General features: G+C 39.8%; 1 protein-coding gene and 1 long non-coding RNA gene across 7 annotated transcripts in view; one reads left to right on the top strand and one right to left on the bottom strand.

The window, feature by feature from the left end:
• Window positions 1-16,007, top strand: part of samd11 (sterile alpha motif domain containing 11) — a 76,166-nt gene that overhangs the window by 38,506 nt on the left and 21,653 nt on the right. For all 6 annotated transcript variants that reach the window (XM_058764102.1, XM_058764098.1, XM_058764097.1 and 3 more), the window contains 2 exons: window positions 5,658-5,767; window positions 14,523-14,615. In XM_058764102.1, coding sequence (XP_058620085.1) covers window positions 5,658-5,767; window positions 14,523-14,615 — 203 coding nt within the window. The remainder of the gene's footprint in view (window positions 1-5,657; window positions 5,768-14,522; window positions 14,616-16,007) is intronic.
• Window positions 335-14,416, bottom strand: LOC131532440 (uncharacterized). Its single transcript, XR_009268900.1, has 4 exons — window positions 14,111-14,416; window positions 5,594-5,793; window positions 4,142-4,254; window positions 335-714 (listed from the first exon to the last, which is right to left on the bottom strand). It is a non-coding gene; the product is annotated as an uncharacterized LOC131532440 (long non-coding RNA).

The raw sequence follows: 16,007 nt of genomic DNA, 5'->3' as shown, positions 1-16,007 counted from the left end.
GGGTTCCCGCATGCTTATCGACCTCCCATCAGCTTTTATAAGGCAGGAACAACAGGAAAGCTCAGGAGAACGCACTGCGCTCTCATTTATTTATGTATCTATTTCGATATTTATTTATTGCTCTCCTCGCTAGCTGAGGCTTGGCTGCTCAGTCTGAATGTGAGCGGAATAACAACAGAGAAAAAAAAAAACAGAGAGAAATATTGATTTTTTTTCCCCCTCAAAGTTTTGATTTTTCTTGCTGCTGTTGCGTTACATTTTTTTTTTTTTTTTACTGGTTTTACTGGACAGTATTTAAGTGGACATGCGATCTGTGTTCAGAATGATTGTTTAATAAAAGTAATGGTGAAATTCTCAGTTTTGTACCATTTTTGTACCCAATTTTGGTCTTATTTTCCAGTGCCAGTTCATAGTGCAAAACGTCTGTCACTTTCTGTAAAAAGGAGGGATCCTCTCCACATGCCTTCCCACTTTCTGCTTGGCACCACTTTGTGTGTGTGTGTCAGGGTGAGACTATCAGTGCTGTGTTCAGTAATGGTGTAAGCCCTGGCGTCAGGATGCCCAGTCTGCCAGCTCTCAGTGTGACCTCTATATCTGGCGCCAGCTCTCGTCTCCCGTGTCACTGCAGGGGCACTTGCGCTGGCACTGTTTCCCTCCCCGACGCTCCCGCTGCCATGAGGAACACCACGTCTGTCCAATGGCCCTCTGAGCTGCCTTAAACACAAGTCAGTTCATAAATACCTGCCATTTAGCGGATACTTCTCATTTAGATGTCATATTTGAATACCCAGCCATATGTGCAAATAAGCACAAAACAAGTAAGCATTTTCTTAAAGGAACCATTCACTCATTATTTACTCACCATCATGTTCCAAACCTGTATGACTATTATTAATTTTCAATTGCAGTAAGAATGAATCAAGCTTGAAAAAAGGAGATATAAAAGCGATATAAAACTTAGTAATTAAAATAGTCCATATGACTTGCTATTTAATAAACATCTGTTGTCTGTATACCCGATTAGTGAACAAATCATTCTTTGGAGTTGCATCTGTTCAGTTAATTTGTTTGGTTCACAAATCATTCACTGATTCATTCACTGATCCAGTTCTTGAGTTCAGCTCATTGAATCAGTGATTCAGTTGTGGCAGTTCTTGAGCAGAGCTCACTGGAGGGGAAGATTATAGGTGAATAATTTTCATTTTTGGGGTGAACTATTCCTTTAAATCCCTTACACAGCTACCTATAGCAGGACTTTATCCCTTTAGCAGCATTTGAATCAGAGTCAAGCAGAGCTCCGTGCAGGTGCGCAGCTGGTTTTCTCCGCATTCAACCACAAACCCTAGGCCTAGTGCTCTTATATCAGACGTACGTCAAGAACAGATGGAAGTGCTTTCAGCTCTGCATGTGAATGCTGTGGTGAGGAAATGTGTCTGCTACCAGCAACAACACAGTTGATGCAAAAACCCATATCTTTCTGGCATCGGAAAGATGATTTGCTGTTCGTTGCGGTGCCACAGATTTTCATTCCGTTGTAAAGCACTGACTCTGGAGCTGCATTGAATGTCTCTGATTCATTTTTTTTTGGCACCTTCCAAATATGCTACTTAAAAAAAAAAGTCTACCATAATGCCAAGTGTAACTAAACACACAAAAATGTCCATCGTGTACATATTCACTTTACTCGTGCACCAGCCGAAGGGGCTGAGCAATGTTTCCAAAATGTATATGATGGTATATTAAAAATATAAATTAATATTTTATATTAAAAATATTACATTTGCGAGAAATTCAGTCAAAAAATGTTTTATACGGTAAATAAACATGTAGAATAGTAATGCCTGGTTTTGTCAATTTAGTGAAATAAATTCTTTAGAACATAAAACTATTTATTATTTAAAATATGATTAAATGAGCCAACCATAAAATACATAATGTAGCTGTTATATCAAAACATACTTTAAATTGTGTCACAGGCATACTGCAGAATAAACAGTAAAGCATGTTTTCGGTTGACGCATTTCTTTGGTTAGACTGTATATATCATTATACCGACCAGCCCTAACAATTTTTTTCTTGCACATTTTTAATATGATAGCTGCTAATAGGTCAGAACATTCACTTAAAAAATGCAAAGAGGTAAGATATAAATATAGTTGCAGAATTATAGTGTGCTTATTTTCCAAGTGTTGTTGTTTATTGTTAATACTGTATATATATATATATATATATATATATATATATATATATATATATATATATTTATATATTTATATATATATATATATATATATATATATATATATATATATATATATATACAACTTATATAATTGTTTTCACATATTATTTTATTTTTCATTTTATTTATGGCATTAAATAGTGTTATTTTTAAGCCTTTTTAACTAGTCACTAGTCATCAGGTCCCAATTTGTTGCATGTTTTTTTTTTTTTTTTTGGTCATGCCCAGTGCATGTCCTCTTACAGTGGGTCATATCTGGGGCAAAGTGTCTGTGCAGTTGACGGGGAGGTGTAAGAGGTATTGACCAGTTTAGATGGAGATTATGCTGATCGTCTTCACTGCACGATAAGCTGCAGCTCATGTCCTAAGCGGAGTTGTCAGGTCCGCCCTGTGCTCCCCTGTGTGGGATCGCTGACTCAGGCGGCCGGGTCTTAGCTCCAGCCCTGACGCAGATTATGACCTTGGCCGCCAGTCGTGGGAGGCCTCATTAGCGGCCCTCACTGGGACAGCCCAGAAAAAGTGTGCTAATTAACCTGCTAACAATGTCCTTGCTTAGTGAGCTCACTGCAGAGCCTCCGTCCAAGGATAATAGCCTTCCTTAGCTGCCAGAGCGGGAGCTGGAAGATGGAGCTGTTGTTTGGACTGATGCCCTGTTAAGGGGATGGATGGGGGAACTTGGATGACCTATAGAGAACGGCAGAGTTGTTTCCTAGATAAAGGTTAAATGGACCTTTGCACTGCGCGGAGTAGCATAGTTTCATGCAAGTTTTTAATATTTTATAGCGCTGTTGCCAAATTAGAATAGGCAAACGTCAAATTCTGAATAACATTTAAATCTAAATGCTGTTTAAAAAATAGTTTTCTACTAGAGCTTGAGCTGTTTACGTTGTTTGTGTTTTTTGTATGGTGCAACGTGTATAAATGTAGCATATTCTGTCAAATCACTTTGCATATTTTGCAGGGAATTAATGTTTCTTTTATTGATTTATTTCAGTCTCATTTATCTTTGTATTTATCTGGGAGTTTTTCAGCCTCAGATGAAATATGAGTTTTCTGATCATAGATTTTTATTCTTGTAAATGTAGTGAATGATTGTGCTTTCACTGCATTGTGTGTATTCATTGTCTATATTAGTAAAAATGTATTTTGTTTATATATATTTATAATATTTATATCTGTATTAGTTTTCATTATTTTTAAATAAAGATAGTGTTTTTAAATTAAACGTAAAATATTTTACAAAATTATAATTTTATATATAATTTACGTATTTTTTCATAATTTCTGATAATTTGCATTTAACATTGCTCATGCTCATTTAAGTTGCATTTAAGATAATTTCCTAATTTGCACAGCATTTTTTTGCTCAGTGAATGCTGTAATATGTACAAGTTTCGTGCATCTGATCTTGTGTCGTACACTCGACCAATGGCATTTCTGTCAGACTTCTGGATTCTCGGAATGACAAGTGAATTTGCAGCCCAGTTCGGTCATGGAGAATAAATTCCTGTACGTGCTGTGTTGTTTGTAGCTGAACTGAAAGCGTGGCAGGCTGACATTACTGAAGCCCAGCCTGTAATCTACGGACTGTAAAACTAGCATTTCGACTGCCACAAACAGCAGGGCCACGGGCCCACCACAGAAACACAGCGAATTGTGAGACTGTCCTGTGACAGCCCGTAAAAATGTCCCTCAGAACTCTCTTGACATTAGTGCGCCCCATAGACCGCCAGGCGCTGCGAGATATGCATCTGATATTTGCTAAATGCTAATCGGGAATTTGAAATTATTATGCGCTATAATGCGATCAGAGCTGTAATCAGATTGCATTAAAATACTTCCATGACACACTTCTTCTATCAGTCTCTATAGAGACAACATGGCCCAAGCAGGACTTACAAGGGTTAATGAAGGATGAGTGAGGGAGGATGATGGGGGAAGGAGGGAGGTTGAGGAAACGGCCTTGTCCAGTTCTAATCTGTAAACCCTTCAGTTGGCCTTGAAGAGACGACCTGGGAGAGGAAGACAAGTGTGCAGCGTGAATGTCTGTCCTGGCCTGGGATCAGTTTATCGGTCTACGAAGAGCTTTAACCCTCTTTCTTCATGTTTCATGTGTATATTTTAAGATAATAAAAAAAAGAAAATTAAAAATAAATATAAAAAATAAAACAATTTAAAGAGTGAATGATTTATGTGTAAACATGATTATAAAAGATAGTAACATTTTATAAAAAAAAATTTTTTTTACCTCATTTTCCATTTTGTTTTAATAGGTTCCTTTGACCTAATTAAAACCCATTTAACAGATATTATTATACAATATTAGCAAAGCTAATATTGATTCTTTGTGGGGTCAGTTTTACTCTGGCAAAAATGTATGCAATAAAATCATTCCAAACAAATGTCAAATGTGACCTTATACATTGTGGATACCTGGGGTCTTTGAATCAAATCATGTGATATTTATTATAGATAAAGTTTAAAACATTATATCAAGTTGAAACTAAAAGTTGAAGTTACCGTAAGATAACTTTAAGTAGATATTAATAGGGCCTTGGGGTTTCTCAAGCTAAATATTCATTGGTTTCTTCACCTGTCCAAAACAGCTGACAGGATTGGTTCTCTGGTTGCAGTTACGAGCTTGCGCGTGACACCAGAGCATAAGTACTTCCTTAAATATCGCCAGAATTACATACACATTTTATTATCCATTCTAATTTCTAAATCCGCACGCTCATGTTGAATGGTAAACCAGCGGCTTTTATTCGCCACTTATCAGGTTCTTTTATGAAATGGCAGATCTCTAGAGATTACACTCATCCCCCGTGCGCCTCCACAGACCCGGACGATTTCAGCAGAGCGATCATAAAAACCATAATCACCTGGTTTTAAGCTCATAAACTGCTTATGAGTTGAATGTGTTGATTAGAACATCTTAAGGTTGAAGATGAGACTGGATGAAACTCAAAATTGCTTGACGCAGGAATCTGTCAGTGCTCATTATACGCTTAAAATCCAAAAGACAATGAATGCAGAAGCGAGGCAAAAGAGCCAAAGGCAGAGAGCGCTTCAGCTTCAAGGGACCAAACCGGAGTGCACCAGGTCGGCCCAGTTTGATTCAGTTGAGGTTGTTTGTGGTGGAATTACATTGGGTTTACTTTTTGTATACTTTATGCATCGTTCTCCTTATGTACAGTTGGTAAGTTTGATCATTTCAGTTTAATTGGGCAGAATTGGTCATTTTTATATATTGAACTTTTTTTTTTCATTTTTAAATCCTGGTATGCTAAATGTGTGAGTGTGTTTCTTTGCGTTATGAATCTGTGATTAAGAATCCCTTGAGATATTTACCCTTCCTCTCTCTCTTTCTTTCCCTTCTTCTTGCTTTCTTCCTCCTCTGCTTTCCTTTTTCCAGTCGTGACAGTGACCTCTCAACGATCATCTCCAACCTGCACCACACCCGACAGCACGGCATGCCCGAAGGCCAGCCCTGCTCCGACCTCAGCCTCGCCTCCGCACACTCAGGTAGGACACACCTAGAGACAGCACACCTGAGACACATTCACACATAATCAGAGATGAATGTTCTGCTATGTTATTATCCATGTGATCATGGATATAAAGTGAAAACATTATAGAGCTAAAGAAAACACATGGACATGCAGAGAAGTGGTCTGGGTGAAGTAGCCAAAAATGCTTTTATGATTATGATACACACTTGTCAAATCTGTAAAATGTGCAGTATCTGACCTATAGTCTTGAATTATCGTTGTAATTGCTTCTGTGGCTTTCTCTGTCTATAATATTCTGTTTTATTGCCATTATACTCTGTTTTTACAGGGTTTATCCTTTGATTGATGTAGAACAATTACACTGACTGCGTGCTAGTATTTTAATTCGGTTTAATTTGCATGATTGAGGGCTGTAAGCTCATTACTCGCTCCACTGTGGCCATATTCATTCCATTACTTAATGCTCTTGTCTTCGCCTCTCTTAGCACACAACTTAAACCACCGTTAAAACTACTCTCAGTAAATAGCTTTATTTGTCATTAATCTCGGACCAAACAGAAGGACTACCGGACATACTGTGTGTTAATCTCATTCGTTCTCTGAACCACATGGTCACCCACAGGTTGAGTAATTTTGACCTGTCTGGTTTTACACTTAGGCTTTAATGTTGTTTAAAGGTTTATGTTACAGTTCAATATTTAAAAAATAATAATAATAATTATTTATTACAGTTTTTATTTATTTTAATACTTTTTTGCCATATTTTTTATTTGATCTGTAATAGCTTATAATTTTATTTTTATTAATTTTATTTTATTTAAATAACAATAATTTTTTTTATTTAGAAATTTTATAATTAGCACTAAAAAAGTAGTTATTTATTTTTAGTTCAAATTAATTTGAGCTTTTTAGGTTGTAGTAAATACCGCACGGTAAAGCTAAACCATGGAGGATCCTATGGGTTTCTGGTAAAATGGCCATATGTGAATATATGTGTCTAAATAGTATTACAGTAGCATCGGCCCAGCATAACAAAGTCTTAAGCTACTGTCCCAGTCCTCTGTTATCTCTCTGATCATATGGCTCCAAATGTGGATCAGATCACGTTTACCAGGCTCTAGGTTTATACTAGACTGGAAATCTAAGAGTTGGCTTAAAAACAAGACCAGTACAATTTGCCATTACCTGAATGGAAGATGCTCAATTAATCATAATCTTAATTGGAGAAGACACAAAGGAATAAGAGCGGAAGCCACCTGCAGCGCATCTGATGACCAAAATCTGTCAGTTTGAGCGTTTAAAAGAGGTTTAACGGGTGCTGTAAGCAGCTAGACTCATGTCTGTAAACAAGTCCAATCCGATCACGCAGCGCGTCTAATTCTGTCTGCCAGTGAAATTAGAGAGCCTCCGTCCCTGGGCCAGGTTAGGGGTCGAATGGATAGAACAGGCCCATTTGGAAGTGTGTTTTTCGCATGATCAGAAAGACGCACATTTATTCAATTTCGCATTTGGCCACATGACGCTGCAAGACACAGCATGTTGGATGCAGCAGTACGTTAAAGGTTGACCTTATATAAGCTTGAATCAAAGCAGACACAAGTGTTCATTTTTCCATGTTCAGCTGCGAGACTCCAACAGCTTTTTTTGTTCCGTCACACAGTCTCTTTTACTTCCTTTCAAGTCTGACTTCTTCTGTGGGTATGTGGTTGAGTGAGAGAGAGAGAAGAAAAGGTTGGAAAAGTGCAGAACAAATGAATGAGCAGTGCGTCGTATGGTATCAAGGGAGGGTGGACTGCAGTGTGGAGTCGTGAGACAGGCGGAGGAAGAGGAAGCCGACTGCCGTGCTGGGGTTGCTTTGCACCGGAGAGGCCCGTTAATTAAATCTGAGGGACAGACATGAGAGCTGACCCAGGCGTCAGCCGCAGCCAGTCAGCGACGGAGGAGAGGCGGCTCCCTCACCAACCCCCCCCCCTCCCTCTCCGTCCGGCCGGCCGGCCTGCTGGCCCCAGCGAGGGATGGGGGGGGAGGGCAGGGCGCCGGCAGCTCGTCTGGCTCTCTGTGTAGACTCCTAAACGTGGCTTTGCGGTCAGACCAGAGACTCTTAATAGGCGTATAAGGTGTTTTTGCTTTTTTCCCTCCCTCCCTGCCGCTCTCATGGTTTCCTAAAGGCAGACAGGAGCGTCTGCGCGAGGCTGCTGTATATCTGGACCAGCGAATAGGCGTAGGTTCTCTGAATTTGTATGTTATAATCTAAATCTTCTCTCTCAAGACACAGCATTTACGTGTTTATACTGCAATTGAAGTGTCCTGTCAGTGATGTTGACCCCCCCCCCCCCACACACAAGTCTACTTGTCCTGTGCATGACCATCATTATATCTATGGGTGGGCCATAGCCTAATGCACTGTAAATCTTTTGGGATAAAACAGGCATCTTCAGTGTCACATGATCCTTCATCATTCTAATATGCAGATTTGGTGCGCAAGAAACATTTCTTATTAATGGTGAAAATTATTAATGCTAAAAACAGTTATAGCTGCTCAATATTTTTGTGAAATCAGTGTTTCAAAAGTTTATTAAATTCAAATTAATTATATTAATTAATTAATTAAAATATTCGGTGAAAACAAGATATTTTTTATAAATATTTATATTTTTTACTGTTTATATTAAGAAATTATTACTTTTAGGCAGCAAACACACATTAAATTGATCGAAAATGACAATAAATATACTTACAATGTTACAAAGATTTCTGTTTTAAATAAATGCTGTTTTTATTTAAAATGTTCTATTCATCAAAGAATCCTGAAAAAAAATATCACTGTTTCCACAAAATATTAAGCAGCACAACTGTTTTCAGCACTGATTCAACATTGAAATTCTGAAAATTCAGCCATTGTAGAAATAAATGACATATTAAAATAGAAAACAGTATAAATTTTAATAATATTATAATATCTCAGGGATGTGATGGATGCAAGCCAAAAAAGATAAGACTATTCATAACAAATTAATAAGTCTGACATCAGTGCAAAAAACAGCTTCACATTATGTAATGCTTGAGTTAAAAATAGTACATTCAAAACAGGAAAACTAGTTTTATAAAACTTTAAGTTCCAGCTCTATGAATTCAACATCAGCTGCAGAAAATCACATGTTGCTCAAAAAAGGAAAACAAGTTTTTGGAGTCTAATGCCTAAAACCTTGTCTTACCTATTTTATAATTGTTTTTATTTCATTACTCGTATACTGTATGTATATAAAGTAAAGCAATCTGGCATAGTAAAATCCACCCAAATGTATGTACCATGATATAAACAGTATGGCAAAATCACCACAACCAATATTATATGTGTTTTTTCCCCTTTTTCTCTCTGTTGATCCTCTCATGTATGCCTGCCTTTCTTGCATCTTCCTGCATTTTCCTCAACCACCTTTTGTCTCCCCGTCTTTATTTTTCCCTCAATTGCGGCGTTTTTCTTTTCCTCATTCTGTTGTTTTCTTGTTCTTTTTCCCATGATTTTGATTTTTCTCTTTTTCTCTGCTCGTTTCCCTCCCTCATTTTCTGTCTCTCTCTCTCTCTTTCTGTCTGTCTCTCCCCTAAGGCTCTCAGTGGGGGAGCGGCAGTAGAGGGGGGCGGTGCTGAATCCTCTGGGCTGGCGGAAGCGCCGTGTTGCTCCCCCCCCCCATAGCCAATCAATGCCATCCTTTCAGTTCTGGCCGAGCCCCGCAAACAGGGGGATCAATAAGTTATTAGCACCATTCTGTCAGCTGTAATGTGGAGATTGATTGGAGGTTGGGGCTCCGCCGCGACGCCCGCCACTTCCCCTGCCTGATAAAGATGACAGATTAAGGGAATAAGAAAAGGGAATTAAGGAGTGTGGCCTGTCCAACTTGTCAGTAGCCGGAGAGACGGAAGGAGCAAAGGGAGGAGGAGGAGAAAACCAAGAGCCTCCTTCTCTGCTCATTTAGTCGTTTTACTATTTCTCCATCCATCTAGCCTTCTCTTTTCTCTCCCCATCTTTATTAAAGTTCTGCCCTTGTTTTGGCCCGGCTCTGTGCCGCACAGGCTGGAGTTTAAAGGAATTAGCGGCAGCGCTGGCAACAGAAGCCGTTCCGTGAGTTGGGTAACATAGCTGAGGCACGAGGCAGCTCCGAGCCTCCCTGTTTGGTGTTAAATGTGAGCATCACAGCTTTAAGAAGCAACATTTAATTGGTATTAAAGGCTTTCCGCCTTAAAATCTCTGACCCTGAGGCAGACAGGCGCTGCTGAAACCCTGCCTCTCCCTTGAGCGCACTGAGAGACAGAGAGAGTGCAGTATTCTTGCTTGCTGCTGTGGATTTCTCAAGCTCTTTGAAGCTGTTTTTTGCATTTATTTTTTGAATGAGTGCTAAGTTTCAGGGTAGAGAAGTATATAAAGTGTGTATAGCATATTTTTACAAAAATTACTCTATAAAAGTTTGTAGAAAAGACTAAGGTTTAATTTGGAAAATAGCAAACTAGCATATTACTATTTCTGCCTTTCGAGTTGTATGCTAATATGCTATTCCAAATGCAGCCAAAGGCTATGTGTGAAAAAGCATACTAACATACTTTTGCCAAAATGTGCAATATTCAACGGAAAATATGTTGAGACATACTGTATCGTGGGATGCAGTACTCTCAACTTGACCTTCCATTTCCAGTGAAAACAATGTGAAATTTTAAGGCTTTTATGACTCACTATTTCATTTGGACTGTCAAATGTTTTGGTATATACTCCACACTATGTACTATCCTTGGCACTATACACTACGCAAGTATGCTAGTGTAAAGTATATATTATGCGCTAAGTATGCTAGTGTTAAGTATATACTGCAATAAGCACCAAGTATGCTAGTATGAAGTATATATTTCAAGCTGTGAACTAAGTATGCTAGTATTCTATTACAAACATACCTGGAGAGTTAAATCTAAACTTAGATCTAAAAGGTTTAAGACCTTAAATCTAAATTGCTCCTTCATACACTACCAAAAAGTTAAAAATATGAGTAAAAATTATGCAAACAGAGAAGAATAAATGGATAGGAGCATGAGAGAAGCGAGTGAATAGTTAACATGGAGGTTTGTAAGGAGAAAAGAAACTGCGAGTGAGTCAGTGTTGCTTCCCGCCTCCAGCTCCTCCATGCAGAATAACGGCTTCCTCCTCACAGTCCCGAACTCTCTCTTCTTTTGTTGAGTGCATTACTTCAGCTAGAGACCAAAGTGCTAAGAGCAGACAGAGAGTGCGGTCCGGAGCCAGGTTTCCTCTCCGCCTGCGCCGACGCCATGGGCACGCTGCCCTGCTCCAAAACTTTTCCCCTCTCACTTACGAAAGCATTTCATACTGCAAATCACTCTGTCCTGTGCTGTCAAATCACATCACAAGAATTTAAAGGTTTTAAAGGTTGTGTTTAATCACTTGGGGGGTTGATTCGGGGGACGGAGTGCTGTGTATGAGTTTGAGCTGTAGGTCTGAGTGACAGTTCAGGACCGTTGATTTCAAAGAGATGGAGATGGCGGTTGAGATGGAGAGGAACTGGACCCAGCCCAGGGCTTTGGGAGTGTTGGCAGGCAGGAGGTTGCCTGATAAGACGCGATGGAGCTTGGAGAACAGGCTGGGCTGAAGATAGCAGCGCTAGGGTGGCTGAGCCCTGTGGGAAAGACACTGCTGAGAGATTAGGGTCAAACAGAGACGTACAGAGAAGAAGAGTGTGCAGCTCAACATAGCTGCTACAGAAACCAGAGGGTGCTGTGGTATGTAGAAGTGTTTCCCAACCCTTTTCATCTTAGGTACCTTCATGCTCCTTTTAAAGAGACAGTTCACCCAAAAATGAACATTTTGTTATCATTTACTCATCCTTTCTCCTGTTGCACACAAAAGAAGATATTTTGAACAATGTGTGTAACCAAACAGTTGATGGTCCCCATTGACTTCCATAGCATTCCATACTGTGGAAGTCAATGGGGACCATACTGTTGTTCTTGTATGTTCAACAGAAGAAAGACAGTCATACAGGATTGGAACAACTTGAGGGTGAGTAAATGATGGAAGAGTTTTCATTTTTGGGTGAACTAACCCTTTAACTCCTATTATTTAACACCTTTTAAACTAAAACTTTATCTGCTCATCTGAAGTTTTTGTACATCCCTTGCAGGCCTTTGAGCTCTTTTGGCTCATGCATAGACAGGAGCAGCCGATTGCTATAGTTTTACACTTAGACAGTGATCCTATCATTTCCACGTGAAGATAGAGAGCGGAAAATAATTGAATACGCCAAGGGAGATTCTTCACCTCAAAGGCCGACGAAAGGAGAAAAAGTGGAGCGAGAGAGACGGAGGGAGTGTTGTTGTTGTCTTTGGGCAGAGGTTATGAGAGGAGATGGGGGCCCATTAGAGAGGCCCCTTTTTCTCTTTGGAGTGGGATAGACAGCCTTCCCCCCTGATGAGAATACATCAAACAGCGTCATTAGTAAAGCTCGCTCCCCACAAAGAATCCCAGACTGAGCTCTGCCACTCCAAAAGCTCTTTCAAGCGCAGGCTTGCTTTCCTTTCTCTCTCTGTGTCTCTTTCCAGCACTCTTATCAGAGAGAGGGACGAGCAGTACGCTTGGTGTCGAGAGGCAGGGGTGTGATAGAGTAGTTTGTACTTTTGTGTCGGACATATACAGAGGTGCAGGCTCTCTCGGATTTGTGCCATGCAAGAATCTCCCCCTTCACTCTTCTTTGATGTGTAGAGCTTTATTCATGGCTTTCACATAAGGGTCATCTGTAGTAATGGCTTCCTTTAAAGACCTTGTGATATCAAAATGAGAGTTTTGCAACTTTCTAGTTTATATGTGTTAGCTGTGAGCTTATTCCCATTAATTTTTCCCATAGGGATTTTTAAAAAGTCTTTGTTAATAAGCCATGAACCAAACCAACCAGCAACAAGGTGAATCACAATATTACAAACTTTGAAAATAAGACAAAAAGACAAAGGTACAAGGCGTTGTACTTAAAGGCATTAATGCGGTAAATAACTCAATCCCATGCAAATCCCATGAAGCATTGTGAATGACAATCAAATTAATAATGACAGGTAAATATTAAAACTATTTGTTTGAAGAATAGAGATTATATAAAACACCATACTTTATGTTCTCTGCAAAATATTCATATATATATATATATATACACAACTATTGAAGTAGTTTAAGAGTGTAGAGCGATCGACTCTTATGTCATTCACAGAGCTTAATGGGAGTTTGGCACAATTAGCTTGTTTTGATTCTCAGATTGGTGGATATTTCTTGTAGAATCATGGGTAATGTAGTTTTCACCAGGAATTCCATTGTTAATATGATTATTTTAAAATTAAGTTGAAATAATGCAGACTGACAGCTTTAACTGGAAAGTACCATCGATGAACAACCTCATAGCTCAAAATAGACCTGCCTTTAAAAGTTTATAAATTATGGTGAAAATGAATGAGATTTTTACTTTGTTAACGCAACTGTTGCACTCTATACCACCTGCAACCTTCTGGAAAGTATCAAATCACAGTATTGGCTATTTGAAAACAAATAGAATGATATGTCCATTTTTTGCACCCAAATTTCCTTCAATAGGAAAGATGTCAACATAAGAAAGATCTCTGCGCTTGTTGAACGATGTTATGAGGTCTTTAAAATGATGCACCCAGAGGGCACCATAAATGTTTTAAAAATAACTTTTTATGATATCCATAGAGTCATAGACTATAAAACACAATAAATACAATAAAAGTTCAAATTCAAGCAACATGTATAATCCGTTTCCTCTCAGTTTATTGCGCAGTCCATTTAGATAAAGAATCAGACAGCAACAAAAGACAAAAGGAAGAGCATAACTCTGTGGCTTTGACTTTTTTACTTCATGTGGCGCATGAGGGCAGAGAGAGAGTGAGAGAGGGAGAGGAGAGTGCAATGACAAACGGTCTCTTCCTTCCTGCATGCATGCACCACCATGCTCTCAGCAGCACCCCTCCCAGCGTGATTAGCAGGATATTGATTTGAGATGTGTTTGGGGGGGAGGAGGGTGCTGTAATCGTACACTAGACACCAGCGGCTCACTAGAGCGCTGCATTAGGCTAGTGCAGACAGCCTCCACTTTTCTAGAGAGAGAAAGAGAAAGAGAGAGAGATAAAGAGAAAAGGGGGAGGGAGAGAAAGAGTGAAAGAAAGGAAGGAAGAGATTAGCAAAAGGTGAGAGCTCTATATTCACTGAAAACAGAGAGTGAGAGTGAGTGAAAAAAGCAAAAAGGCGTAATAGCACGACAACAGGAGTTTGATAGAAGACATAGGCAAGACCGCTTACTTTTTTTCCCTTTTTTTTTTTCCTCGCTCGTCTTGTCATTTCTGGAGATTTTACTCTGTATTAGGCCGGTGTGAAGACCAGGAGAGAGAGATAGATAGTCAAGACAAGAAACGACGGTAGAGTGAGGGTGAGTGCAAAAGAGAGGGAGCGTGTTTGTTCGAGATAGGAGAAAGAGAGAGAGAGAGCGGGCAAAAGAATCTCTCGTTTCTGCACATGGCTGAGTAAGAACCAGATCTGTCATTCACGCTGGCGCAGGGCCCTCTCATCTCTTCGTATCTCTAGTCGCTTTCACAGCTCCATCATGTATGCAGGTATAGAGCCAGGCGGCGAGCTGCATGTCGAGGGGTTTAGGGGCCGTCTGACCGCATGTGAACCCCTCTAACCTATTTCTCTCTCTTTTTTTCCCCCACAGATGACATTCTAGGCAAGAGGAGAGCCTACTCCCCCAACAGCAGCAGCGAGTGCCCATCTGACAGCAAGAAGTCCCGCAGCGTGTCACCTAAAGGTAGGGGCCCCTCTCGTGCATGTGTGTGCATGTGCCTATGTGTGCTGGAGAAGATAATGCGCTTCTATCAGAGCTGTTTAACCTTAGCGCGTAAGATGGAGTAGGTGGGAATAGATGAAGCGAGATTGAGCGAGAGCGGAGGGAAGGGGTGGACAGATAGTAAGAGGAGGGAGGAGAGAACAACGCTCAGTGGAAGACAGACATCTCCTCCCCCCTCCTGCTAACCTTTTCGCATACTCTCTACAGAGAGTTCACAAGTACAGCATCGCTATTCGCTAATTCATATACATGCATACAGACGGTTCAGTTCTTAAAATAGTGAGATGTTCATTCAGTCTTCAATAGCAGAATCTATATGGATTCTTTCCTTTTTTATTTCCTGCCTTTCTCACAAACACACCTCCACGCTCGGGTGCCGACATTCAGTTTTTGGTGTTTGAGGTTGTTGTAGGAGTTGAAAATCAATAAAGTGAGAGTTCTGCTGAATCTGCATTGGCTGTTATGCATGAATGTGTGCTTTGGACACACAGTCATTAACCAAATATTCTCACCTTTACTTAGAGCTGCTAAAAGAGCATCCTGTGGTCAAAAGGTCAAAGCAGTGGTGATCTAGATCTGGTAGAGGTGACAAGTTTACATTTTGCCTGACGTGAATTCTGTATGAGCTCTCTGGTCCGATTACTGATAGTGCTTGTAGTGACTAAAAGGTAGGGAATCGATCTGACTTAAGGTTATTTTGAAGTTGTATGGTTGAAAATTGAGTTACTAATATTCCAGTCTATAAGACTCTCAAATGTGACACAGACTATATGTTGCTCTTTTGGGGGGTGGGAACATACCCATAGCATATCCCACATCCATACTGACAACCTATAAAAAAAGACACAAATGCAGGAAGTCCAGTTTAGAATTATTCTAATATATTTTGCATTGGCCTATTGGGGAGAAAATGAGCAATTGAGGGAGGGACACAGTAAGGAGTAAAGGGTACTTGATTTACCCCTTCTGCTAGGAACAGACATGTTTGAGTCTGTGTGACAAGCCCATGTTTTTGAGGTTTTTGTATGTCTGGATATCATTTGTACATGTAGTGGCACTTTTTGCATAATAATGGCAAAGTAATCAAGAAAAAAGTCTAAAAGCGAGCTCCGAATCACTATCTTCATGCTCATATTTAAAGCTAATATTTAGCTAATATGCAAATTGGTGAAGCTCCTGGGTATTGTCAACCAGCTCAGCTAATGAGGTGAAACAGTGCAACAGGCAGGCAGCAGAAACATCAGGCAGACTCAGTGACACCAAGTCAAATATAATCAAGCATCTAGCAGGAAAGAGTTGAGCAGGCAGCGATCTGGATCTGTTCCTTAGACCAGAAAGGTGACCAGTCCTCAT

Source organism: Onychostoma macrolepis, chromosome 23 (genome assembly GCF_012432095.1).
Source record: "Onychostoma macrolepis isolate SWU-2019 chromosome 23, ASM1243209v1, whole genome shotgun sequence".
Classification (NCBI taxonomy): domain Eukaryota; kingdom Metazoa; phylum Chordata; class Actinopteri; order Cypriniformes; family Cyprinidae; genus Onychostoma; species Onychostoma macrolepis.
This window is presented reverse-complemented; position numbering and strand designations above follow the sequence as displayed.